At 42.2% G+C, this 26936-nt stretch overlaps 1 protein-coding gene across 1 annotated transcript in view; it reads left to right on the forward strand.

Annotated features, from left to right (window-relative positions):
- Positions 1 to 26936, forward strand: part of LOC135312493 (unconventional myosin-XVI-like) — a 78254-nt gene that overhangs the window by 33555 nt on the left and 17763 nt on the right. The window contains exons 5-9 of the mRNA XM_064446392.1: positions 4311 to 4435; positions 8959 to 9084; positions 23266 to 23341; positions 25088 to 25184; positions 26131 to 26281. Of these exons, the coding sequence (XP_064302462.1) occupies positions 4311 to 4435; positions 8959 to 9084; positions 23266 to 23341; positions 25088 to 25184; positions 26131 to 26281 (575 nt within the window). The remainder of the gene's footprint in view (positions 1 to 4310; positions 4436 to 8958; positions 9085 to 23265; positions 23342 to 25087; positions 25185 to 26130; positions 26282 to 26936) is intronic.

The raw sequence follows: 26936 nt of genomic DNA on the forward strand, positions 1-26936 counted from the left end.
TTCAGACGTGTTGCTTATTGCAAGTAACCAGAGACGATGGTACATTTGTTTTGCTTTGGTGTTCTAGTATTGATATTACAAATAAAATAATAAACATGCAAGACATATCAACAGATGAATCCTTTCCTATTATGTCTTGAGATTGTGCCAGTCTGTTAAAATAAATTTTGTTTCCTACAAGTTAAGAAGAGTCAGAGTTCATGTAACTAATTTTAGCTGGAAGGGTCATCAGCATCCTATTATAGAAGAGAAAGGGGAAAAAAGCACGTTTCACCAGGGTGGGAGACTTGTCACTCTGCTGTCTACATGAGGAGGAGATGGGAATCTCGTTTCTGGTAGCCTTTTCAGGCTAGAAGGACATAAACATCCTTCACTAAGCACATGTAATGATATCTTTAAAGGCAAAGAGGTAAAACCCAACACCAACAATCAGTCGGTACTTTTGCAGTGAATTAGAGCTCTCGGCCTCAGTAGATTTACAAGTATAGAGTCTTTTGCAGGTACTGAAAATATTGGCTTCCCTTCTCAGGTAATAAATGTTGCTGAAATGTATGTGTTCATATGCTGACCTTTGACAATCAGATGTACATGATGCCAAGCGATATGCACAAGAGCACATCAAGAACAAGGTAATTTAACAAAATTAATGCTCTTTACAAAGCTGTCTAGTAAGCAGCCAGAAAAGTCCTTCTAAAACTTTAAGCAAATAAAGCTGGATAAAGCAACAGCCCCACCTGAATATTTTCATGAATGAAAATGAATGTTGCAAGAATGGTACCATGACTTTTTTTCCCTCATTGACTGATTGTGAACTCATCTATCCTATACTGCGCTGCACAGAAGAAAAATAGAAAGTCTGAACCCTGGTGTCCCCAGAATTGCAGAAGAGCACAGACAGGCTCATCGCACTTGGGCTGGAAAGAGCCTTGCTGCATTTACAGCTCTGTGCAGGAAGAGCAGATGCAGACAGGGTGAGAGGAGACTTAAGCAAGAGGAGAGGAGAGACTGGCTTCTCAAAGCTGCTGCAAGTTTTTAATGTACATTTGTGTTTGCAAGGCAAGACGATACTGACCTCTCCTAAAGAGTGTAGAGCCCGCTGGAGAACGAGACGTGCCAGTTACAGAGAGAGCGGCTGCCGGGTGTGTGTAATGGGTATTTCCCAAAGGGCGCTTGAGCGTTTGGCTTTGTGCTGGTCACAGAAACAGGTGTTCCCCTCGCAGATGGAGAGGCTTCTCAGTACTGGACATGTCTGAGGGAAATATTTTCCATAGCAGTTCTCAAATCACTTTGCCATGTATTTCTTTACCGCTGCAAGTTCTTGAAATTGACTTCCCCTCTTTTTATCTGAGGTTTTTACATTCCTTTGGGTCATTGGTTCTGTAACCATATGCCAGAGACGGTGAGACAGGCAAAGCACATGAAATGGCCTTGTCAGGTGTTCTTCTTCAACAGTGAGAAGTAAAATATTTTGTAGCTTTTAGGTTATGCTCCTGCCTGTCATCAGCGCTGATACTCATCATGAAATGCTGTGCCCTGCAGGGTCACTGCTGTTTTGCCTGTTCCTTCTCCATCTCATCTCCTGCAGAATTTGTGAGCGTGTAGCTCTTGTTCTGGTTTTACAGGGTATTTGGAGCATATTTTCCACCCTATGTCTTTCTTTTTGACTTTCCATTTTTTAAAATGTGAGTCTGTTCCCACAGGACGTGTCAATTTGGTTTTCTTCCTCCATTTATTCATGCTGGCTGTCGTCCCACTTCAGCTGAATATCTAAACCACATTTCCCTTTTGAAGAGCAACGTGAAGGTCATTCTTTGATTCAGACAGCAAGAGTTACTTACCGTATGAGTAACGTTCTGGTGTTCCACCTAAACTCATGAAAAGTATCGCTCCCTGGGGAGGGAGAGCGGACTCTCCAGAATTACAGACTTGATTAAGGGAAGGCAGGTACCGACCAGGTCTCCTTGTCTGAGCCTCAGAGAATGATACGTGTGCACACCTGGTGAAGCTGATTCTCAGCTCCCCGCCAGAGAAGCCTTCTCTCTGAAGCCTAGCAGTTCCCGAGTTCTTGGAATTCAAAACTCTGCAATCCTAAGATTTCAGTTTAGATTATTTTGTCATGTTTTCCTTCTATTTGCTATAAAGGCAGAGGAAGGGAACCTCTGCTGTTTCTGTGGCATTTCCAGAGCTCCTTTGGACATTTAAAAATGAAATCTGTGGAACATGTCTCTGTGGTATCTCATTTGCCAGGCTGTTTACTGCTGTTTCTTTAATCAAATGTGTATCGTTCCTTTATACAACAATTAGTTTGAAACCAGTAAAGCCATCTTGAGATTTACATAGCGTGTGCCTTTTGTTGCTGTGTACCATTGTTTGTGCATTTTCTCTGAGGTGATGGGTATAATTATATTTGTGATAGAACATACATAGCAATTCATGCAGCTGAACTCTATTCTTGATTCCTCCTTCAGGATGAGCAAAGTTAATCATTTTACTGTTGCAAATAGCAGGAAATAGGCAGAACCAGAAAGGAAAAAAGAGATTTAATTGATGCCATGTGGCACCAGTAATCTGTAAATATCATCAGGTAGTTTTAAGTCATTACTGTGAAATGTGATGCAGGCATAAAAACTTCAATCCTGACAAAATGAACACATTGCTTGTCAGGAGATACTCAGAACGTATGATGAAACGCACATTGTGTTCCAGTCTAGCAACTGTCCGGCAATAGGATGTCAGCACATTCCGCTTCTGGGCGGTTATCTAATTTAAGCCCTCAATATCATATGGATATATGCTTGTCCGAATTGTACTTATGCAAAAGGTGACAGGTTTTAGTCCAGATACAAAATCCACCTCAGTTTCTCCAGCTTAGGTTTATATTTGTGTTTTACATTTGGTGCAATTTAGTATCATTTAGGTGACAGGTGTGAAAATACAAGAATAAGTGACTGTGCCCAGCAAGGCAGTGTTCACACTCTGAATGTTTCACCTCTGAGCTGCAATGCTTAGAAGAGCTGCAGGCAACCAAAATTTGGAACATAAAGCAGTGGGTAGCGGGGCGTGTTAGAGAAAGAAAATGAGTGGGATTCTTTGCTGAACTAGATATGGTACACCCATTTATACGAGTTCCAGGGCAGGTTACAAGTAAGAGGCTTAAAATATGCTTCTACTCTGAAGCATGCTTCAGTTGTTTTAGTAATGTAAAAAGCTGCGAGAACTGTGAAGAGAAAACATAAAATGAATTGTTCAAGAAAAAGCACTTATGTTAAATACATATTAATTAAATTCCTTTTTATTATTTGTCACTTTTCAGCTCACTGACAAATGTGGAAGACTGACAAGAAATTATTTATTCATATGTTTTCTGTTATGTCATGGTCAGGGCAGAGGGGAAGGATTTTCTATATATATGGATGTAAGTGACCACGTGAAGCTAGGAGCAGTAGAATCAGGCCCTGAATTGTGGTTAGATTTTCCAGTCAAACCACAGCCAGTTGCTAATTTAACCACTTAGCCATTTTGTTGTACCCTTGGTTTCTAATTTTAAGTCTCTTCAGAGTGGAGGCCATCCTTTCTTTTGGTTGTAGACTGCCTTGCTTATCTTCCTTTTAAAGCTGTCCTTTGACAACTGTTTCTTTCAGTAGCAATGCTGACACAAGCAATCCCACGCCCTTCATTCCTTTCATCCCCTTCCATTTGTTCCTGCCTCCATACCACATTTTCGCTTGGTTTATGGGGCCTTGCAATGGTCTAGCTCAGCTGGAGAACTAATCCTGGTGAAAAATAACCCAGGCAGATAAAGAAGTGTTGAGTTGTAATGTCTTTTGCTTAACTTCACGCTCTCGCAAGCAGTGGAGCCGACAGATTTGAGGGACTGGTCTGGGTGCTGTGAGGCAAACACAGGGCTGAACGAATGCAGCCAAAAATGGTTTTTCACTAAATAAGACCCAAAGACTTGAGTGGCTTCCTTAGAGCGTTTAATTTTTTTTTCCCATTCACATCTATTTTCACAGTCCCAGTGGATTTAATGATATTACAACTGCTTTACCTACAACGGCTCTTGCCAGTCAGTAGGGGATCAGGGCCGTTTATCTGATATTGCTGACTGACATTAAATCATCCAGGCAGTGACTGATAAATAAAGATATGAGTAAACTTGTTGGTAAATATAACTAAGAAACATATTCTATAAATATATACTGAAGTCTAAACATTGATTAAGCCCTTACAAACCCAGAAAACAAAATCCTCTATCTGTTCTTCATTGGTGAATGGAATAGCAGAAGTTTTTTGTGCTTTCTTTTTTCCAGGCGTAGAGCTGAATTCGCTGCGCCAAATGAAGACACAGAGACCCACGGCAATGCTTACAGATGTCCGACAGCTCATATCAAGTGGAGGAAGCGTGAATCAAAAGAATGATGAAGGAGTTACCCTGGTGAGTGGAAACATGTAATGATCACCCTGTGAATGCACGTGTGCTGCAGCTGTGGACCGGTGAGCCCGTTTGCAAGGCAGCTCTCTAAGAAGGGAAATGAGGGAACACAAGGTTTTGGTTCTCACCTGGCCTTTTGAAAATAGATACATGTCAATGCCACGCATGGTACAGGTTTTAAAGTAGGCAACATCTCTGCCTTAATGACAGCTTTCTTACTCTCAGCCACTGAATATGCAACATAAAAATTAATAACAAAAAAAATACAGGCATTGTAGTTTAGAACTGCAGCAGATACTTATGGTCTCTGACCCTCTGTGTATAAAAGAGGGCCTGAAACTTCACTCAGTGATTCCTGTTTTAGGCTCATACCTTCTGGCTGAACCAGGCTAAAACACTGTTTCATGAAGCTAATCCCATCCTGATCCAGTGTAATGAAGCATCCACCGTACCAGTGGATAAGTGTTCCTTCTTCCAAATTTGCACTTTATTTGTAGTCACTGGGCCTCATTATACTTTTTTCTGCTAATAGATCTTCTACTTCTTTGTTTTTTTCAGGATCACTACTTCTTCAGCTGTCAAATAATTTAAAATTAATGTAATAAAGTAATTTTTAATTTAATGTGTTCTTCCCTAGATAGCATATCTGTGGAATGATCTCTTTGCATATAACACCTTCAACATCATTATCAAGCAGTAAATAGTCATCAGCAGCATTAAGATATTTAATAGCTTTTTAAAATTCTTTTGTGTTTTTCTGCGAATACTGTACTAAAATAAAGGCATGTATTATTGAACTTTATCATAAAAAATAATAATTATTATTATTTCAGCGTTTGTGCTGAATTACATTGCGTGATACAGAATTAATAAATTGAATCATTAGGATTTAATTCCATATTTTAACACCTGCAGAGTGTTTAAACTATAACAAAAAGCGAGCAGCCTCATATCTGGGGTTGTTGAATCCAGCCACTGGGTCTGTCTCTACAGAAAGCTATGACTTTTGGGGTGACCACCCCAACGCAGTTAACTGTAGTTAAAAAAAAGAGGGAAGCAGAGGAGGGATGGGAAGAAACAACACAACTTTAAGTTGAATTCATAAAAGTGTTAATTTAACTTCCAGTTTTCTGATGGATGGCCGAGCCCAGAGAGTTGTGGTGAACGGAGCTAAACCCAGTTGGTGGCCAGTCACAAGTGGGGTTCCCCTAGGCTCAGTGTTGGGACCAGTCTTGTTTAATATCTTTATCAATGATCTGGAATCAGGGGACTGAGTGCACCCTTAGCAAGTTTGCAGATTACACCAAATTGGTTGGGAGTGCTGATCTGCTTGAGGGTAGGAAGGCTCTGCAGAGGGACCTGGACAGCCTGGATTGATGGGCCGAGGCCAATTGTATGAGATTTAACAAGGACAACAGCCAGGTCCTTGGGGAGGAGTGGCTGGAGAGCTGCCTTGTGGAGAAGGACCTGGGGGTGCTGGTTGACAGCCGGCTGAACATGAGCCAGCAGTGTGCCCGGGTGGCCAAGGCAGCAACAGCATCCTGGCTTGTATCAGGAATAGTGTGGCCAGCAGGAGCAGGGCAGTGATCGTGCCCCTGTGCTCGGCACTGGTGAGGCCCCACCTTGAGTACTGCGTGCAGATTTGGGCCCCTCACTACAAAGACCTGAGGTGCTGGAGTGTGTCCAGAGAAGGGCACCAAAGCTGATGAGGGGTCTGGAGAGCAGGTCTTGTGAGGAGCAGCTGAAGGAGATGGGGTTGTTTAGCCTGGAGAAGAGGAGGCTGAGGGGAGACCTTATTTCTCTCTACAGCTACCTGAAAAGAGGTTGTAGTGAGGGGGTGGTTGGTCTCTTCTCCCAAGTAACAAGTGATAGGACAAGAGGAAATGACCTCAAGTTACATTAGGGGAGTTTTAGACATTGGACATTAGTAAATTTTTTTTACTGCAAGAGTGGTCAGGCATTGGAAGAGGCTGCCCAGAGAGGTGGTTGAGTCACCATCCCTGGAGGTGTTCAAAAAAACATGTAGACGTGGCACTTCAGGGCATGGTTTAGGAGACATGGTGGTGTTGGGCTGAAGGTTGGACTTGATGATCCTAGAGCGTTTTCCAAATGTGCTGGTTTTGGCTGAGAAGGGGTTAATTCTCTTCACTGTATTCCTGTGGTAGTCACGGACCTTCCAGCTTCCCGGGCTCTGCCGCATGGCGGGGGGGGCTGGGAGGGGCGGGGCCATGGTGGGGGCGGCTGACCCCGACTGGCCAATGGCAGGTTCATTCCATACCATGTGACTCCATGACCAGTACATTGAGGGGGGGGCAGTTGGCGCGCAGGGGGGGCAGTTGTGGCTCGGGGACTGGCAGTGTCGGGTCAGTGGGCAGTGAGTGAGTGAGTGACTGCGTCATGTGCAGTTTCTTTTCCCTTCATTCATTCCCCTTCCCCCCTCTCCTCGCCCTCGGTTTTGCGCCTCTCATTGGTTTCTTTTCCATTGCATTTTTTTGTTGTTGTTTTATTTTAATTATTAAACTGTTCTTATCCCGACCCATGAGCGTTACCCTTCTGATTCTCTCCCCTCTGCTACCGGTGGGGGAGTGAGCGAGCGGCTGTGTGGGGCTGAGCTGCCGGCTAAACCACGACACCAACCTTAATGATTCTATGATTCTATGATACATTTGAGCTAAGCTGCTAAATCACAGTAAAATGTGAAGCTGATTCTATTGTACTTTACTGTTATTGCTACTTCAGTCTGAACTGGCTTAGGTAAATTGAGTTATGAACTTACCTAGCTAGCATTGTATAAAACCTTTTCTGTAGTTAGCTGGAATAGTTGAAATGCATGTCTAAAACGTGTTCAACAATACTGCAGATACTAGGAGAAAAACACTGTGGATAGTCTTGGTTTTCTTATTTGCTTGGTGGGATGTGGACAATGGGGAGATTTTTTGCATGAACAATTTTTATGGTGAACTTTGGTTTTTTTAAACTTCTTCCATAGTCTTGCAACAAGTAGCTACAGAGTGGATCATTTTGTTTTTGTTTGAGATTTCTATTACGTGGAACTTCTGTCAGACAAATGGGTGGGAAATCCAGCATTTGTTCAACTGCTCCGTCTCTATTCATGGGTGTGGAGTCGGCAAGTCTGTGATAGCTGTGTGTGCATCAGAGGGTTCTGGGAATAGTTGTTTGTTGCTCCACATCCATCTGTACAGAGAAAACAACAACAAATATCTCAGTTGTAAGGAGCAAATGAGATTTGTTTTCTCTTGATGGAATGTATCTAAGACTGTGTGCAAGTTGAGATGAATCAGGCAAAATACTGATGCCGTATATGCACAAATACTCATCGATTCATAGCACATACATGTGTGTATATACAATACAGACACAGAATGATATATGGCAAAATTAATTTTCCTGCTAAATTATCATAATTTAATTTTTAATAATCAAATAGTACTTTATTTTATGATTTTTCATACTTAAATAATTTAATAAAGTAATATATTTATTTGAAAGATTTCAGTCATAAAATATTTCCTTTGCCCTGTGAGCTTTTAAACTACTTTAAAATAGCACTTGTCAAATTGATGTCCAAATAGAAATTGTAATTTCTTCTGTTAAAACAGAAATAAAGCTGAAGCTATGCCAAATTGTGGGAAAACTTTGAGGGTTTTGTACATTTGAAATTAGAACATATGTAGCGTCCAGAGCGGGTGTTCTGCCCCCAGGGCGGGGGTATTCTGCCTCCTTTCCAGGGGAAGATTTTTTGTGAGCTGTGATGTGTTTCATTCCTCTGCATCGAGGATGTTCACAGACAAAAACTGTGTGCGTACTCTGCCGGGGCAGCTGAACCAGAAATAGTAAATAAGGCAAATAATATCCTGGACTCTGGTTTTGGAGTCTCCTATGCTTATAGTGACTTTGGAACGACACAGTTCTAGTAACAGGCTTATTGCGAAGACCTTTTTCTTGGCATTAGCCTTTTATTTCGATCCTCAAGAAAATAATCTCTTTGGCTAACATTGCTTCAATGGAGAAAAAAGTCATCTAGTTGGGCTACGTGATTTGGGGATCCAGGTTACCACCTACAATCTCAGTTCTCCATTTCTGCAGTCTTCCTGAGCCCTGCCCTTACTGGCCATCATGGGAGTTGACTCCTTCTAACCAGGGGCGAGAAATTGTATCGTGCCAATTTCCAAATGCAAATTTGTCCCATTTGCTCCCAGAAGTGGAGGGAATGTTCAAAATCATAGCAGAGAGCCATAGGAATATAAACACCACTAAATTAACCCGGATCAATCTGGTCATGTGAAATACGTGCCTCAACATACAATTAAGTATATAGGGAAGCAATGCAAGTCAAAGAAATAAAATCTCTGTGGTTCAAAATTGAGAAAGCATCTGTTGTGACTGGTTTTGTGCTGCAAACTCAATGTGCTTGGTTTGGTTGTGTGTTAATGAATTCCTTTTGGAGGAAAGTAGGGTCAGTAGTCCTGAGGTCTTTCAACTATTAAGAGACTTTTATATTTCAGCTGCATGTGGCCTGCGCTAATGGATACAAGAATGTTGTATCTCTGATACTGGATCATGGGGCTGATCTCAATGTAGTGGATAATCAGTACTGGACACCCCTACATTTAGCTGCCAAGTATGGACAGGTAAGGCATGATTTTAACCTGCTTCTCTTTTCTTTGTGATAGTTTTCTGCAGCAGTAGCAAATGCTTTCAAGTCAGGGAGACTACTCTGGTTTTAATGTGAAAAGCTTACACATTTCTGTAGTATAGGTGGCACCTCAAATGACAGAGATCATTGGAGAATAGACATTGTAAAGCTATCAACCCAATACAGCTCATTAAAATCAATCCACCATCAACAGCGGTTTGTCTGCAACGAACATTAATTTGCACTGAAATTTGAAAGGGAGCCAAAAGAAGCACTTTTGTCCATTATCTTCTGATATTCTGATGTCAAACTCTTATTTTTAGCTTTTTTATTTATTTTTCTGGGTATATTTCTGCGAATGAATGCCCAGGATCCACTTAACACAGTAGACGCGTTCAGAGTCTTCCTGTCACTGAGATGCGGAAGGGCGCCCTGAGTTTGGGATCTGGAGACCATGCCTAACCGTGACTTGTCCCTCTGAACACCCCACCTTTTCGCATTTCCTTCATCCTCGCTCTCCCAGGACATGCTCAGTGCACTTTTGTTATGGTCTGACCACTTCAGGAAGCTCCCCACAGCTCCCACTGACCCACCTCTGGCTTGCAAATCACCACTTACCCACAGCTACCTCCGAAAACCTCTCTGAAGCACCCTAGCTCAGCCTCCGGTGTTCCTGCCCGTTCTCCTCTCGGGTCTCTGCTGCAGCTCCTGGGAAACTCGTCCCTTCCTGTCTTTGTCTTCCACCAGGAGGGGCTGGGCCTCCTCTGCCATGGGCACAAGACTGAGCTTCCCAGTGCTGCTCTGAATGCAAATTGCTTTCTTCTGTTCAGGCTCCTGCGGATGGCAGGGATGTCCCTCCCGACACTGCGGATGTAGGTGTCCTGAGTTAGTCAGCAAATGCAGCGAACTGTAGCTGCCAAGCCATTCCCCTCTTTCTTTGGTACTTTGCCATCCTGTAATGCCTGTTTCTATATCGCCACCAACCGTGCTTTTAAACATAACTCAGAATGGCAAAAAGTTGTGGATCCTAAACAGGCCTCTGGTTTTCTTTTTTATTTTCTAATAAATGTAAACAAAAAAGCCCTTATGGACTTGGGCTGGAGGATGAACTCCATAGTTAGATAATCTTAATTCTGTTTCAGATCTCCGTGCGGACAATCACATTCATTTAGCTGAATCTCTAGCCAGGGATTGAGGAGAACTAGGATTTTTGTTCATGTCTGTTTCTGGTATCTCAGCTGGGTTTTGGTACTCTTGTGAGTAAATTACAAGAAGAAGGTGCTGAGATAGAAGGGGTGGGATGCAGCTGACTTTACTACACCCTTAGTGATCGGAATATGAAGCCAAGGTTGTTTTTTGGTGGAGTTTTCTTCTTTTTTTTTTTCTTTTTTGTTTGTTTGTGTTTTAGTCTTTCACTGCAGGTGATCTCCATATTAAGGTTTAAGGAGTAAACACCCAAACCTGCGTCTCCCTTTATGTCTCAGATGACAATCACAGTGATTCTTACTGTTCCAGGAGTTTTTGGTGAGAAACCAGGGACCAGTTGTGCTACTCACTGTGCAAGCACTGTGGGTACACGTGGAGGAAGGCAGATGAAGTAACATTGCACTCTTCCTCACCTGCACAAAGGCAAATATCTTGCCTTTGTAGTGTTAATGAATAACACAATTTGGAAATGCCTTATTATCATTATAGATAATTTGCCATCTTTATTTAGGAGATAAATTCAGTTTTCATATGGATTCCATTTGTAAGAAACAAGTAAAACATTTAAATTCTTTTATAGGGGGATTTATTACACATCAAGGAAAGTATTTCATCCAGTAGCTGGACCATTGGGGTGGTTTTTAAATTTCCTTTTTTATTATGATAAATTTGAAACATCTTTAGCCTTAGTATGAAGTCCTGTGCATATCATATTTATAATTCCATTTTGCATAATTAATTATAAATAAATATAAGCATTGTTACAATTTTGGGAAAAAGTAGTAGGGCAGAATGGGAATAACTTTAGTCAAGACATGATTTGGATAGTCTATTTTAAATTAAAATGTATTTATGAGGGAATACTTATATTTTAGCCAAAAATATTAATGTTGCCTGAGCAAGTCATTAACACAAATTCGGGACTCCATCCCTTACGGTTTCACCCTCTTGTAACATATTTGTGGCAGGCTTTTTTAAAAAGTCTCACTTGGAAAAATCGCTACAGTGTTAAATCTGTATATGCCACTAGGTGACTGTAAAAAATTCTATTTTGTTTTAGGTTGATGTTCTTTTCAGTTCTGGAGAGGATTTCTTTCCTTTGAGGAATGTAACTGAACAGAAAAGCAGCCTTTTCTTGTCTTGTGTCTAATAAGCCATGACCCTTTAAAGCCTGGTCACAGAAGTTTCAGAAAGCCAGTTCTAAACCGTTGCTGTTCAGTAGTTTACCAGCACCGGGGCTGCAATTCCCGCAGCCAAACCCCATGCAACAGGTGATCAATATTACATTCCAAGGGTCATGAGGACTGATAGCTTTTCCTGTTTATAAAATACCTACAAAATTCTTAGTAATTCAGGTACATTTTTCACTTGCGGCAGCTGCTTACCTTAATCAAATGCAATTGGGTTGGTTATACAAATGACACATTTAGTTTTTGAACTATTTTATGTCACAGACCTTACGTACATGCAGTTTGCGTATTAGCTTATGAAAAAATTTAGGAAGCGATAGTCTTATGAAGAAATTGTTAGGTTGTTTTAGAGTGACTCCCAGACTCAGTTGAAGGACCTGAGCTCTACACATACACAGTTTTATGTTTGCAGATACACAAAATAGAAAAAATGAAACTAAATAGACAAATAAATAGACAAAATGGAAAAACCCCAACAACCGTATTTGGCTATTTGTAAGACCATAACAATACAGGGATGGTACCAATTTACTTTACCTGGAAAAGAAAAAAAAGAAGAATCTACTGAAGTTTAAAATTTAGAGTGAGAAAATTTGTTTTGCATCTGTACAGGGAGGAACCTGTAAAGAATAAAGGTGTTGCAAGCTTCTTGTTACAAATCTCAAGTTGTAAATTAATAGACAACATAGGTGTATTACAGAAAGCTTCCTGGTCTAACGTTCACCGTAAATTATATGATAAATGATTGGAGCAAAGACACATTGTCCTGAGCGAGCTAAGCGTGTGAAGGGCATCACACCCACACCTTCTAATCAAACCTGGCTTTGTAGAGACACCTCAATAATGGCAAAACCAGTTTTATTTAGGATGGGATTCTTCTCAACTAAATTTAGCCAACTACAGCTTAAGTACAGAGGTAAAGCTTTGTCTTATTTAATGTGAAGAATCACCTCTAGGGTGCAATTCAGATAAATCCAGGAGGTGCATTTAAAACAGGTGGGATGAATCATTACTTAGAGGACTGGCCCTCCCTGATTACAGAGGTCCTGGGCACTGGCCTATGTTAGAGGTCGAACCTGAACATTTTAAAATTCTACAGGAGGGATCCAGACCAAAGTGCGGGGCAAAGGGGCCAAACGGTGGGTCAGCAGCCCACTGGGTGTGCTGGATCTCCCCAGCCACCATGAAGGGGGCATGGAGTGGATGCCTTACTCAGACAGCGTAAAGCTGCACAGAGTGACTCTTACAGAGGGAGTAGAGACAAATACTTACAACAATACCCACCTTATCAAAAGCAAAACATGGCAGTAGGCTGTTGCATTGTTTCCAAACAGGGGATAACTAAGAGTTTTCAGTGCCAGTGTGTATTGTCTGATGTTAAAAGAAGAAACTTGTCTTTACGTATATTTGTAAAGAAAAGTAGTCTTATGGATAAATTTACCATCTAAAATTTGCTAGAACAGTATTAGTCCAAATATTGAAAAAGAGCTTGGGCGAATGACAAAGGAATTGTTCAACTGGTGCCAGAGTGTGTGGATCCAGGGCAGAAGACCTTTCTTGTAAAGGAGTACACGATATTAGTAGTGAGTCTGAGGGTTACGTACAGGATATGCCATAGTACAGAATAAGGCAACTGGGGGAACTGCCTGAAGGTCAGTCTCTGCGTTTGTAAGGTGAGGCTCTGCTTTGCAGGAACAGATTACGTTACCGATGGGTGCAACAGACTATTAACTGAAATACTACCAGCTGCAAACATTAAAAAATAATGGTAATAGCCTTAAAAAAAGGGCATATTTTAAAGCAAGGTTATTCTGAGTTTCTAGGACTGTTGTCATTTCCCCCCCTGTAGCTATCAGGGCAAAAGCAAGTTTTTATTTTTAATGTACATTGAGAGTCTAACATTATGCTAAAAATGGTTGTTATTGAGGTATTAAGATCAGAGTTGCTTACCTTAATAATTTTACCACAGTAAAATGATGGAATATAATAACATCTTCAACACACATGCAAATTTGCATCAGATATACAGAAAAATCTATTCAGAATGAGATTATGAGGGCAGCAAAACAAGCTTTGAAGAAGAAATTAGAATATGCCAGGGTTGCCCATGTAAATTTAACAGGGCTTTTTGGGCATATACGTTCTTAATACTGTTGTTGATGGCAGTTTGAACTCCCTTGTCTCATTCACATGCATCTATGTGGCTGCTGCCTGTGCGCACCGGAGCGGGGCACGCATCGTCACTTGGGCACCACACCACCCACGCTGGCACTGACGCCAGCTGCGGAAGGGCGACTGGTATTTCTCAGGCTGGCCCCCTAATTTGAATTTAGGACAGCAACCACTTTGTGAGCAGCCAGTAACCTGGCATTGGTAGCGCTGTCCCCGCTGGACAACATCCAGGCTGCTGTGATCAGGGAAGCACACGCTCGCCCGCCCCGTGGTGGGAATAGGCTGCAGCTCTGACGTTTGCCTTGGGTACCTTGGCACGATTCCCAGGCACAAGCTGTTTCTTTGTTATTTATCACAGAAATGCTGCCTTTCAAACCAGCTATCGGAGGGATGCAGGTCGGAGCTGCCTCGCCAGTAGCTTAAACACTACCTCTCCCAAAATTTCATCCTTGGGGGATGCTGCCTACGTCTAAACTGTTAAATTGCTAAATAAAAGAAGGCTAGAGATTAAGCCAGGCAACACTCTGGCTCCCATTCATACTGTTTAGAGCTAGTTTCCTCCATAGGAGATTAGTCTTGTTTGTAGAGAGCTGGTTGGAGTGGCCCAAATCAGAGCCAGGGACAGAACTAACAGTTAAGCAGTGTGGATTATACGGGATACTTAAGCTTACTCCACTGCACTCTCTTACTTAGCGAGACAGATTTAGCCTCTGGCTTTGAGGTTTAACAGTTTAATGATGTCAAAAAAACCCCCAAAAGATAATTGTTCAACTCCTGACTGAACCTCTCTAAGAATAACTCCTGCACTAGCAAGGATTTCCCATCAATAAATTGGAAATATCCCAAATATATAAAAATAGTTTAGTGATCTCAGATGCCTAGCTCATGTTTCTGAGCATGCTGTATACATCCTGTGTCATTTCCAAAATTAGTCTGTGAAACTGCCATTCTCTAAGTATGTTCTCCCTTAATGCACATTTGTTTGGCTTGTTTGCTTGGTCTGAACGATACCCCTCTGTCTCGTTAGTTCATCCAAACACAGCATTTTTTTCAGGTCATAGAAGGGATTCTGAGCTTCTGGCTAAAGTCTGAGAGAACACACTTTCTTACCATGGGATCCAATTTGCTCATCGTTACCAAAACACATTAGTCATTTGACTCAGCTATGAACCGTAGTTTCATTTTCTTTTCTCTAAGTGCATGGTGACCCCAAATAAAAAAAAAAATCCACACAGATCATTAGAACATGCTTCAATGAAAAGGGGATTCCTGAACTCGTTGTAGGAAACTATATTTAACCTCATTCAAGTTTGACCATTGCCATAGCAGCTCCTTTGGAGGCAGTTTCTGGACTTCTGCACATTGAACAAATGTCTTCAATGAGAAGAGCCTAAAGAAGGGGGTGCTTGTTCAGTATTTCAAAAAGAATAAATAGAGTATAGTCACTCAGGGAATACACATTTTCCCTGTCAAGCAGTTGGAATCTTTCATTTATGGCCACAAAATCCACTAGAAGATGTTTTATCCAGGCATATCTCACCCCCTTTTCCTTAGTCTTTTTGTTCATCTTTGGCACACGTGACTGTACTCAGGTAGAAGAGCAGCGTTTCCCTTCGGGTCAGATTACACTCATTTTCCTCAGGCTGAGAGACCACTTTGGGATTTCTGCCTGTGATATCTTTCTCTCACTCTCAATATATTCAGGAGGTTTCTGTAAATGATTTAAATGCTAATTGTGGGTTCAGAACACTAAGGCAAGAAAAGCTACGTTCACACAACACCAAATGATAAGAAAACAGATTTACAAGTTTGAGCTTCTTAGAGAGACTAGGGGCAATCTCAATTTACAAAACTGCTATAAAATGCTCAGTGTTCACATGCATCTTTTTAAAGCTGGGCTGTGCACAGACTACACTATATGTTTATTTGATTATTGCAGGATCTCAGTGATCAATACAAATTTCATTTTCCTTGAAATACCAACTGTAGTAACTTTCTCTCATATATGTACATATAAATACATATACATATATATATAAAAACACAGGAGGCATATATGAAAACGGAGTCTAATAAGACTGTTCAGGCACAAACTTAGAGAAGTGCCAGAATTATGATCCTCTCTGTGGTATTAATATATAACCCGTAGGAACATAACTTATAAACATCTTTAATCACAAGATCACATAATATTTTCCCCAATTAATTCTACTTTTTCCTCTGTCTCATTTCCTGGTGTATTGAAAAATAGAAATGTAGGTTTTCAGTCTTGAAGTAAAGACCACTGAAGTCTTTACTTCAACTGTAGAAAAACTTTGTGTAGGGGAATAGACAGGGATCGGTGACCGGAAGATCACGGGATGTGACGGAAAGATAGACTCCTCCCCATAGGAGTGGCAGGAACAGGAAGCGCAAGAGCTATATAAGCGTGTGACGCAGCTAAATAAACGGACATTTTGTATCCATCATATTGATGTCTGTGCATCACTGTCCCCAGGGTGGGTAGAGCCCTGTGTCCCGGAGATATGCGGCCCAAGATAAGTTCTCCCGTAGAAGCGTACAGCTACAACTTTGAAGTAAACTTTGCCACTTGCTTAGATGGCTGAAAAGAGTATTAGGTTGTCCTTTGTTACCTGAAATATTCCAGAGGTTTACAAGGCGTGCTCTTAGGTTAAACACTCAGATTGCAGGAAGGTAGTGGTGGTGCCTGGGGAGCCTGGGTTCCATTCCAGGCTCTGGGTATGAACAGACAGAGACTTTACGGTTCCTTCCTCCCACACGTAACCTTATTTGTCCCATTGCCTCCAGTCTGTTCCATTCTTGCCTTTATTCTGTTGCCTTGTTGTCCCATTCATTTGCCTGGCTTCATGTCCTTTCTATATGCATCCTACCCCAACCCTCATTTCCTTGCACAGCCAGCTTCTGCCCCTCCTCCTCTCCCTGAGTCTCATCCAAGCTTTCTCTTTCCTCTACTTTGGCTTCACGCCAGCCTTCCTGCCCTTCTGTTATACTTACCCCTTTTTCCCACTTGCTCACAGTCCCAGTCTCCCTGTTCATTTTCATGTTTTTTCCTCACCATGTCACTTTCTTCTTTCTTTTTCTTTTTCTGCTTACTCTGTCCCTACCTACATCCTGGCTCCTTGCCACATCTCTCCTCTTCCCTTTCACTTCATTTATTTCATGCTGTTAGTCCCAAAGTCCAGCATTTTATCCATGCTCTGTTCTATTTGTTCCCCTCCACTCTTTCTACCCTGCTGCTTGTCTCATTCCTGCAACCTACTTTTTCTAATCTGTTCCACTTTGCTGACCACAGGTGGTTATGGCCCCCTTTTTCTCCACTGAAGCTGGAAAAATATCTTCCTCATCCATATGTTATTGAGGAGGCAGACCTGTAATGAGTTCCGGGCATCATTTCCTGTGTCTAGAGCAGAGCTGTGGGTCAGATTTGCAATCACAGAGAAAATGCTATTTAGCTTCTGAACGATATTGCTCTTCTTCAGGGGTTTACATATGAAACTTTGGGAGTTTAAGGGAGACTCGGCCTTCTAAGGCTCACTATTATGTAATGGTGAACAAATATATGGTCTTCAAAACTTGATTCACAGTAACGCTACTAGTTAGAGAATCACTTTACTCCCAAATGTTGGGAGTCTCTGTCTTGGGATTTGCTTTTGTTTGTTTCACTCCCAGTAGCTTAAGTGAGTACAGGTCCCCAGCCTGCACTTTTCTTCTCAATGTCCTTGGTGCCTGGTGAGGTGCTGGTTATCACCCCGTTCCACTAGTTAAATACGTTTCTCCAGTGTTATTCTAAGCAGCCTCTTACTCGATGACTTATCTGATCTTTCGTATTCCATCTGCTGAACAGATGGCTTGCATGAAGTTACAGCACTTCTATCACAGAAGCTTAGCAACGGTAATAACAATAACGGCAATAATAAAAATTGAAACTACATCCCTGATTTTTATTTTCTTGTTGCAAATCTTTTAAACATCCAGGTGGATGTTTAAACAGAGCCACTGATACTGGTTAGACTAACATTTAGGCCTATGGTGGACCAGACTAGCAAGGGTGGGCCCTTTGATTTATCCATTATAATCTCAAAACTGCCTTGTAAGCATCTGGTGGCTATGATTTTTTTCAAGGTTTGAAATTTGGCTACATTTTGACAATTTTCCAAACGGACGATGACATGGATATTCTCAGACCACGGAATTCATCTTCGGCCTGATACAAAGCTTTCAAATCGTACATTGGAGCTCACAAGCGTCAATCAGTGTATCTTCCCACACCCTGCTCCCAGAAGTGCTTCACCTTGGGTTGATTTATTTTTCTGCCTGATTTTAAAAAAAATAAATCATAAGCACTCGCAGGCAGCAATCTTAGCAAACTGCCTAACAAAAATCACACAGTGACGTAAACATGCACTTTTCCAACCCAGTGAAGTAAAGTTTAGCCTTATGAGCAATTGAAAACCAGTTCTTATGAGGGCAGATGCAGGGCATCTTACTCAGTGGTAAAGACTGGAGGTAATAATGGTTTAACCAGTGGTACTTTGTGTGTCCTGCCGGGGGTTTTGTTGTGTTTAGTGAATAAGCACCTTAGATATTAAAATAATACTCGGGGATTTCACTGTTTCGCATACTATTGTGAGGTTGATGGTCCAAAATAATACTGACTTTGATCTAAGGTTGCTGATCCACTGGTTTCCTATTATATGGCTGTGTCTCACTGTGGATGAAAGCGTCCTGGGGACCACATCCAGAGAAACCTGAGAAGTCACAGCAGGTGGAAGGAAATTGCAGGAAGAGAGTGGAAAGGCCTTAGACAAAGAGAATTGAGGAAGGGATGTCAAGAGGGAAAAGAAGAATAGTGTTGTCCCATAAAAGGGCAGAAGAAAACAAATTGGGGAGATACACGTAAGGAGCTGGGAGTTTCAGATACAGGAAACAGAGAAAAAAGGGCCTGAGGAATAAGAAATGACTGGGGGTGGAGGGGTGTGTGCAAAAGATGGGTGGTGAACCAGGTCACTGAGGACAGTAGGAACTGTGAAGCTTTGAAGCAGAAGGAGAGGAGTGGAGAGAAATGTTGGTTTTGACAGGGAAGAAAAGTGAAGGACTGAAGGAATTTACAGCTGAGGTGCATGTAAATTGGATGATGCATATTCATTGCTGTGCAAAGTAGCACATCAGGACATTTGCATCAAATCACCAGCTTTCTGAATTTGCAGGTCTCTCTCCAATGGTAAAGAAAAGGGAATAAACGATCTGAGGTAGTGGCACTGGGACTCAAGAGTTCAAAGCTCAGCCAGAGCCAGCAGGTTGCCCTTTGCAGCTGCTGGCACAGATCTAGTGTCCTGTGCGTTGCTTCAGAGGAAAATATCTGACCGTATGGGAGAGGAAGACACTTTTTTCAGGAGCACTGATTTTGTTCCCCAGATAATTCACTAGTGGTAAAACTAACATGGCTTGAGAGCAGCTGGGAGCTGCCCTTGTGGCCTCAAGTGCACAGGGAGATTCTTGAGGAACCTCTATCGCTCCTTCATGCCCCATATTTCCTACCCTGTCACTGCAGTCACTTGTCTGTGGCAACAGGCCTCGCAGTCTGTCGGCTGGCCAGCACTGGTGCTCTTAAGCCTGTGTTTTATGAAACTGAGTGTTGGGCTTTCATAGCTGACATTTAATGAGTGGTAAAACTTAGCCCCTTCTTTGGCAGGGGAAAGTTGTATTTGAAGGCTTCATGATGTGCCTATTGCAGCAAATTAATTCATGCTGCCTTTTTTTCCTTATAGCTTTTTATTTTCAGTGTTGCGCTCCATGTTTCATTAGGCTTAAAGAACTGCTCAACTCCAATGCTCCCATGTCCAGCCAGTGTTTTCTCAGTTCATCTGTGCATGTTCCTCTAGCTTCTTGGATCATAAGTGTTGCTCCCATTAGTGGGGGTTGCACTTTATTCCCTTGCAATAGTTCCTTTGAGGACTAAAGCTCACATTCACTGTAGGCAGGCTGCTTTTTTATTTTTTTGCACTTGCTTGTTTGGAAAAAAATCCCCATAGCTCTTTTGGTGTCACTGTGGTGGTCTGCCTGCACATCTGATTATGCATTCTGTCTTGCTTATCAAGCTCAGAGTTTTTACACGAACAAACCCCCTTTTTCTTTAATCTTGTCTATGCAAAGCTGTAATTAATGTAATCTTTCTTTATAGATTTTCATTAAGAATTTTCCCTGTCCTCAAATATTCAAACTGTTAAAAGTTTCCTAACAAATTGATTCTGATGGAAAAAAAAAATTGGTCTTTTTTGGAAGAGCCATAGGTAAATTTTTCCACATAAAACAGAACCACAGAACATTTGAGGTTGGAGGTCATCTAGTCCAGCTCCCCTGGTCAAGCAGGATCAGCTGCCCAGGACCATATCCAGACACCTTTTGAATGTCTCCAAGGATGGAGACTCCAAAACCTCACTGAACAACCTGTACCAGTGCTAGTTCACCCTCACAGTATAAAAGTGTTTCCTGATGTTTAGATAGAACACCCTGTGTTTCACTTTGTGCCCATTGCCTCTGGTCCTGCCACTGGGCACCAGTGAAAAGAGCCCGTCCTCTTTGTACCCTCCATTCAGGTATTTATATACACCGATGAGATCCCCTGAGCCTTCTCTTCTCCAGGTTGAAAGGTCCCAGATCTCTCAGCCTTTCCTCATATGGGAGGTGCTCCAGTCATCTTCGTGGCCTTTTCCTGGACTCTTTCCACTGCACCCACTTGTCTTTTGTACTGGGGAGCCCAGAACTGGAGACAGTACATCAGGTGTGGCCTCACCAGCCCTGAGTAGAGGGGAGGGATCTCCTCTCTTGACCTGCTGGCAGCAGCCCTCCTAATGCATCTCAGGATCCCATTAACCTTCTTTGCTGCCAAAGCACATTGCTGACTCATGTTCAGCTTGGTGCCCACCAGCACCCCCCAGGTCCTTTTCTGCAAAGCTCCTTTCCAGCTGGGCAGCCCCCAGCATGTACTGGTGCCTGGTGTTGCTCCTCCCCAGGCGCAGGACTTTGCACTTCTCCGTGTTGAACTTCATGAGGCTCCTGTCAGGCCATTTCTCCAGCCTGTCGAGGCCCCCCTGGATGGCAGCACAACCCTCTTGGGTATCAGCCGCTCCTGCCAGTTTGGTGTCATCTGCAAACTTGCTGAGGGTGCCCTCTGCCCCATCATCCAGGCCATGAATGGAGGTGTTGAAGAGGACTGGCCCCAGTACTGATCCCTGGGGTACGCTGCTAGTTACTGGCCTCCACCTAGACTTTTTGCCACTGACCAGCACCCTCTGGGCCCAGCCACTGAGCCATTTTCAGTCCTGCTGAATGGCGGAATGGCAGCGCCTTGCCCGCTTTTCTGTCTGGCAAACATCACATCAGAACAGGCTGTCAATGGAGGTTTGCACTGTAGTTTTGCAGAGGTTTTGAAGAATTCCTTACTAGCATAAGGTGCAGCCTAGAAAAAGCACAGAAACGGGTATTTGAAAATGTATCACAGACTGATGTGAGGTGGGAATTGGAGTCTGAATGCTGAATGAGTGGGAACAGCTAAAGCATGAAGGGTCTAGGAAGGCCTTTGAAAACAAGGGCAAGCAGCTTCTGGCTTGGTGAAAAAGCTTCTGGCTTTTTCATTTGTATGAACTGGCAAAGGCAACACTGGGAAATAAGAATCAAAATATATCTTGTCATTTTAGTCTTAGGGCCTTCAATATTTCACTAGGTATTGAAGTTTCTCTTAACATAGTCAGATCTACTTTATTTGTAACTCTGCAAGTGAGATACCTTTGGACAGTGAGAATTTGCTGTAATTACTCTACAAATATTTCTACTGTCAGGCACAGTTCTGATGATCTGGCAATTGGATTTTAAAATACTCCGTCTAAAACATAAACAAATGAGGTTAAAACTAACACAGACAGTTTTGCGTATCCAAAAGCAGGTAACAGAAATTAGCAGTGACCCGAATACCTTAGTGCTGGGGGCGTGCATCGAGCATTTCCAGCAGGAGTTATTTCTTTGGCAGCGGGAAGCATTGACATTGCAGCGTGAAGGGGCTTCTGTTGGCATAAATCCAGAACTGTGGTAACCCAGAAAGCTGCGTGTTGTTGCTAAACTGAAAGTGCATTTAAAACCCCCCTCCTTTGGTAAAACCGCTGCCACTTTTCAGCATGGCTGTTAATGAGCTTATGCTACTGCTGCTGATTTAGCCAGCTCAATGACTAAGCATGCTCCAGTTTTCCATAATGAAAAAACACAGAGATATATGTGTTGAGGGTTCTCAGCTGAAAGCAGGGCTAATTGGATTTGGAAATAAACCTGTTATGGCTTCCTCTCTGCTTGCACAGTTTGCTGAGTTTTCTGCCATTACTCTCAGAATGGAAAGCCAGCACTAGAAAGTTGAGGAGAGCAAGATCTCTTTATTTCCACAGAAATTTGCAACAATAGTTTCCTGGCTTTCTGTGACTAGAAGTTTGTGGGGTTTTTGCATTTAACCAACTCCTCCTTATCATGGTCTTTTGTAGTAAGTTGCCTCCTGCACACTGAATCCATACTGAATTTTATTGGGTTTATTGCAATGATTTCCTTCCTCTTTAGCCTTTATTCATTTATTTGTCTATTGCTTGTTTTGATGCCAAATTACTGTTCTTTTCCTTAGCTGCCTTCCAGTTGAGGTGTCAATTATCTGTAGCTCTCTTCTTCTGCTCTGAAGAATCCCTTCTTTTCTGCACAGCTTACTTTCCCCTGTGCTCACCCTGGCCTCCCCTGCTGGTTCCATTTACATTATAAATTCTATTTGCTTTGGCATATATGCAAAAGTGCAAACAGTTCTCTCATTTAGTTGAGCTCTATATTCACATTCTAAATGTATCTTGTGCTCCTCGTGCAGTTTCCTACTGCTTTCTGACCAACCAGTTTACCAAGGTAGACATTACTACAGCCTTTGATGGAGAAATACCTCTAGGGAGTTTGGTGCAGCGATAGAAGAGCTCACTAAAAAGAGTCGCTTGCAGCATTCTTGCAGGAATTGAAAAATATGTTTTAGACTTTTTCATTATATGATACTCTACCCCGCTCTACTGTGCTATGATTGCTACCATTGCTAATACGTTAAATGGATTTGGTAAACATAAGATAAACGTGCCAATTTCTACTACTGACAGAGAACAGATTTACTTCCATGATGGCTGTGAGTCAGACCCCTTTGCAGTGATGGTACACAGCTGTTGAATTAGCTAGGCATAAAGAAATATTTGCGATCTAAGCCATGACAGGTGGTGATGGAGGGTTAATCTTTTTCCTTGCTGATGTCGATGTGTTTACACGTGTAAGGATGGAGGGAGACTTTGGGGGTGGAGTTATGCTGAGGGTACACTGAAATCGTACGAGAACTCTATTTTATTCTGCCTTTTGTGATTTATACCAATGTGCGTAGTAGCTGCAGAAGGTGGTATTTTGGAGGGATTGCCTGTGGCTTATCGTATGACTTCAGCTAGTGCAGGAAGGAGTGAGTAAACTGAATGAGAGGTACACTGCTCCTGTCCTACTTCTGCCAAGTCAAACACCTCTGGTTCTGCCCATTTTAGACCAACCTTGTGAAGCTGCTTTTGATGCACTGGGCAAATCCCAATCTTCTTAACTGCAATAATGAAAAGCCTTCAGGTAGGTGAAAATCCATGTATATTATGTATGTACTAGTTACTGTGACAGTGTTTTCTTTCCTTCTTGCTTTCTTAGTCATATACACACAGGCACACTGACACACACATATATACATAAATCTCAAGTTACACTTAAGCCCTTCAGTGAGGGATTCAGGGTTCAACAGAGCAGGGTTGCAGTTATTTCTCTCTGCCGCTTCTTCCTTCTTGCACTTTTCCTGTGTTTTGGCTTGGCTCCTCCACAAGCTGCAGTACCTGCAGGAGAGTACCTGCTCCAGTGTAGCTCCCCCAAAGGGCCACAATGCCTTCAGGGAAATAGCTGCTCTGGTGTGGACCTATCCACGGGCTGCAGTCCTTCCAGGGGTGTACCCGCGCCAGCGTGGCTCCTCCATGTGCCACACAAGAAAAGAGCAAGAAGGAAGCAGTGGCAGAGAGAAATAACTGAAGTCCCTGCAGGGGATGGTGGTGCCTGCTCTGCCATAGAACACCTCCTACTCCTCTGGCCTTGGTGGTCCCTCTTTTGTCTCTCAGTCTTTTTGTTCCCTCTTCCTCTCTCCCTGTGGCATTTTCTCCTCTTTCTTAAATGTGTTTTCACAGAGGCACCACCAGCGTGGCCAACAGGCCCAGCTGTGTCCTATGGTGGGTCTGTTGCACAGCTGGCTGAAACCATGTCAAGCATGGAGCAGCATGTGGCCTCTTCCCACAGAGCCTCCCCTGCAGCCTCTCTGCTACCAAAACTTCTTGTCCTCTTAATTTCAAAATGTATCTGTGGAAACAGTAGACACCTTTTTCCCCACACTTTGCTGTGATTTACAACCTACTTATCTTTTGTGACACCTGAAAAGTTTATTTGGTTGCAAGAAGTTTACAGCTGAATTTTAAGAAGTGTTTCTAGTATCTATCGTATAGGTAAGATCAAATGGGTAAGGTTCAAATTTACAGGAAAAAAATCCTGGATCTTAACAATTTATGAGAAACAACATGTGAGTAATAAAAAGTTATAAATGGAAGTGCTTTGGTTTTTAATATTTGAACACATTTGGCTTACACTTTTCTTTAAATCATTCTTCTTTTTGCCTGTGATTAAATCTTAAAAATAATTGAGAGCAAAGGAATTTGAGCAGTTTTGGACAACAGCAAAAGACTACTCAAGAAGAAAACTTTGTATTTAATTATGTTTTGTTCAATTCTGAGTCTAGGTAAAATGTGAATTAGTATTGAACATTTCTGCATGTGGGTGTCACAGCTATTTCATTTCTTCTACTGACTAAACACTGATATCTCTTATTCTATGACATCTAATTGCCAAGTGCATCAAAAGACTTGGCTCATGGCTTTTCTGTTCTGCAACCCAAATCAAGAAAAAAGGCAGAACCTGTTGGCTCTTGAATCTTTTGCCCATATGACATTTGGTAAATAAATTTATGGCAAATTTATCTTAGGTGAATCAAAGCAGTTAAAAAAAATTCTCTAGTGTTCCTCTAGACATTTTACATTAAAGTGTCTGAAGCAAAACATAATTAGAAAGGAATCTGTGTATATTTCATTACAGAATGCTGAAACTAATTCTTTCTATGTTTGGAGACTGAGGGTTTCATCTGAAGAAAGGGTTTGTTCATGTATTTTTTTCCAATGGGAAACTACTTTGACTTGTTTTCCAGTGAATTCTGCCTGGTAGGTGCTTTGCCTTTGCTTAGGGCTGCACCTTTCTAAAACGATGTCCATGTTTCAGTTTTGTTTCCAACAGCAGTGGAAATCAATGTTAGCTATGGGTCCTCCTTCACTTCATTTGAGTTAACTGTGTGTATAATCCTGGCTTTATTGGAATTAATGATGAAACACAAGTAACTTTGAGTAAAACTGAGATTTTTTCTTTAACTAAGTTTGACATCTGGGCTTTATCCTGTGGTGGAATGTGCTATTCCCACATTGAGTCCACATTTCCTTTCAAAGAAATTACACACACATTTTGGCAAGGAGCTGCTGTACACTCCATGAGATTGTCTCATTTGCACTGTCAGAGCCCAGATGATTATTTCTTAAGCCGTTTGTGTTCTCAGCTCCTGGGGCTGATTCCTCACTAATTCCTCTGGATGTAAACCACTGCCAAAATCATCCCAGGTTTTGGCATTGTTACTTGTCAGAAGTGTGATATGGCCTGAAGTGTCAGCAGGGAAAACACCCCCATGCATGTAAGAATAGGATTAACTTCTGTGTGAATGACAAATATTGTGTATTTTTGCAGTAATTTCAGGAGTTTGCTGTTTGCCTGGGGTCTTTTTAGTGTACCACAAATCCAAAGCAGATTTTGGTCATAAAATATATCTTGGATATTGTCTGATTAAAAGTAAGCTAAAAAGTGGTGGAATTTAATTTTATTAACCGCAACGGCAATGTCTCTATTGAATTATTTCAAAACATTTTCAGAAGAATTCTGTGTAGGTTAACTGTGTATTTTGAATTCAGTTTCCAAACTGGCTATTGATTTGCCAGCCTGGTGCTGTCAAAAGCAGACTCATGCATATTCTCTTTGGCTTGCTCAGTTCTGCTTCAGAAAAGGTATGCAAAAAGGTGAATTTTAAAGCGTTTTGCTCTGTGTCTTTGGGAACAGACCAACCTATGTGAACAGGTTCTTTCTCACCAATTTTGTTTTTGTACCTGGAGCGGGAACTAGTGTCTCAGCCCTGAATTGTGTCTTAGTTCTGTGTTTGTGCCACCCACACCTGGCAACCTTTTCTGTGCCTGACACCTTCAGGAGGGGCCTAACTGCTTTATCGATTCTCTTTGTAGCAATCCCCTGGCTTTACCGATGGCCAAGCAGGACAGTTTGCTGGAGAAAGACACCATGTTTAAAGACGCAGCTAAAGGCTTATGCAAGCAGCAATCTCAAGACAGTGCGTCTGAAAATGTCACTGTGAGCACTACGGCCAAACTGGAACAGGTAACGGCCTGCAGTTTCTCCAAATGTTTGTTAGGGCTTAGGCCTGGAGATCGTAAACTTCGTGAAGCCAAAGACCACGGTAGTTTTTTCCGCTCCCCACACAGGAATATCATTTGCACCGTGGAGCCTTGTCTCCTTGATCACTCCCTGCAATCAGTCAGGCCCTGCAAAGAGTTCCTCCCTCCCTGCAAAGTGAAGAGCTGCTTCCTGCCAGCTACTGGTGGCAGGTCAGGGGCCGTGGCAGCCAGAGGGCTCCGAGCTCCTCAAACTCTCTACGTGGCTCACAACACGGGAGGGACAGCTGCTAGTGCTGCCCAAAGCGTGCTCTTGTCTCCAACTTTGGTTTACGAAGGAAAGGAGAACAACCTGTAAGGGAGACTGCAAACCAAAAAGAATGTCTAAGGAATATTACAGTGCAAAATAGTGACTGTAATTTAAAGATAGGAATGGCCAGATTGACAGCTGCTGTGTTAACTCCCTTTCTTGTGTTAATGCATTAGGACACAGGCACTGATTTTGTGGATACCTTTTACAGTTTTCTCCACAGGATCATAATCTCATTCAGCGTAGAGGGTGAATGCCAAAGGATTTACCTGTTGCTTATAAGCCTGTCCTGTCCTAACTTTGGATGTTTAGGACTTAACTGTTGTTTGGG

Source organism: Phalacrocorax carbo, chromosome 1 (assembly GCF_963921805.1).
Source record: "Phalacrocorax carbo chromosome 1, bPhaCar2.1, whole genome shotgun sequence".
Taxonomy (NCBI): domain Eukaryota; kingdom Metazoa; phylum Chordata; class Aves; order Suliformes; family Phalacrocoracidae; genus Phalacrocorax; species Phalacrocorax carbo.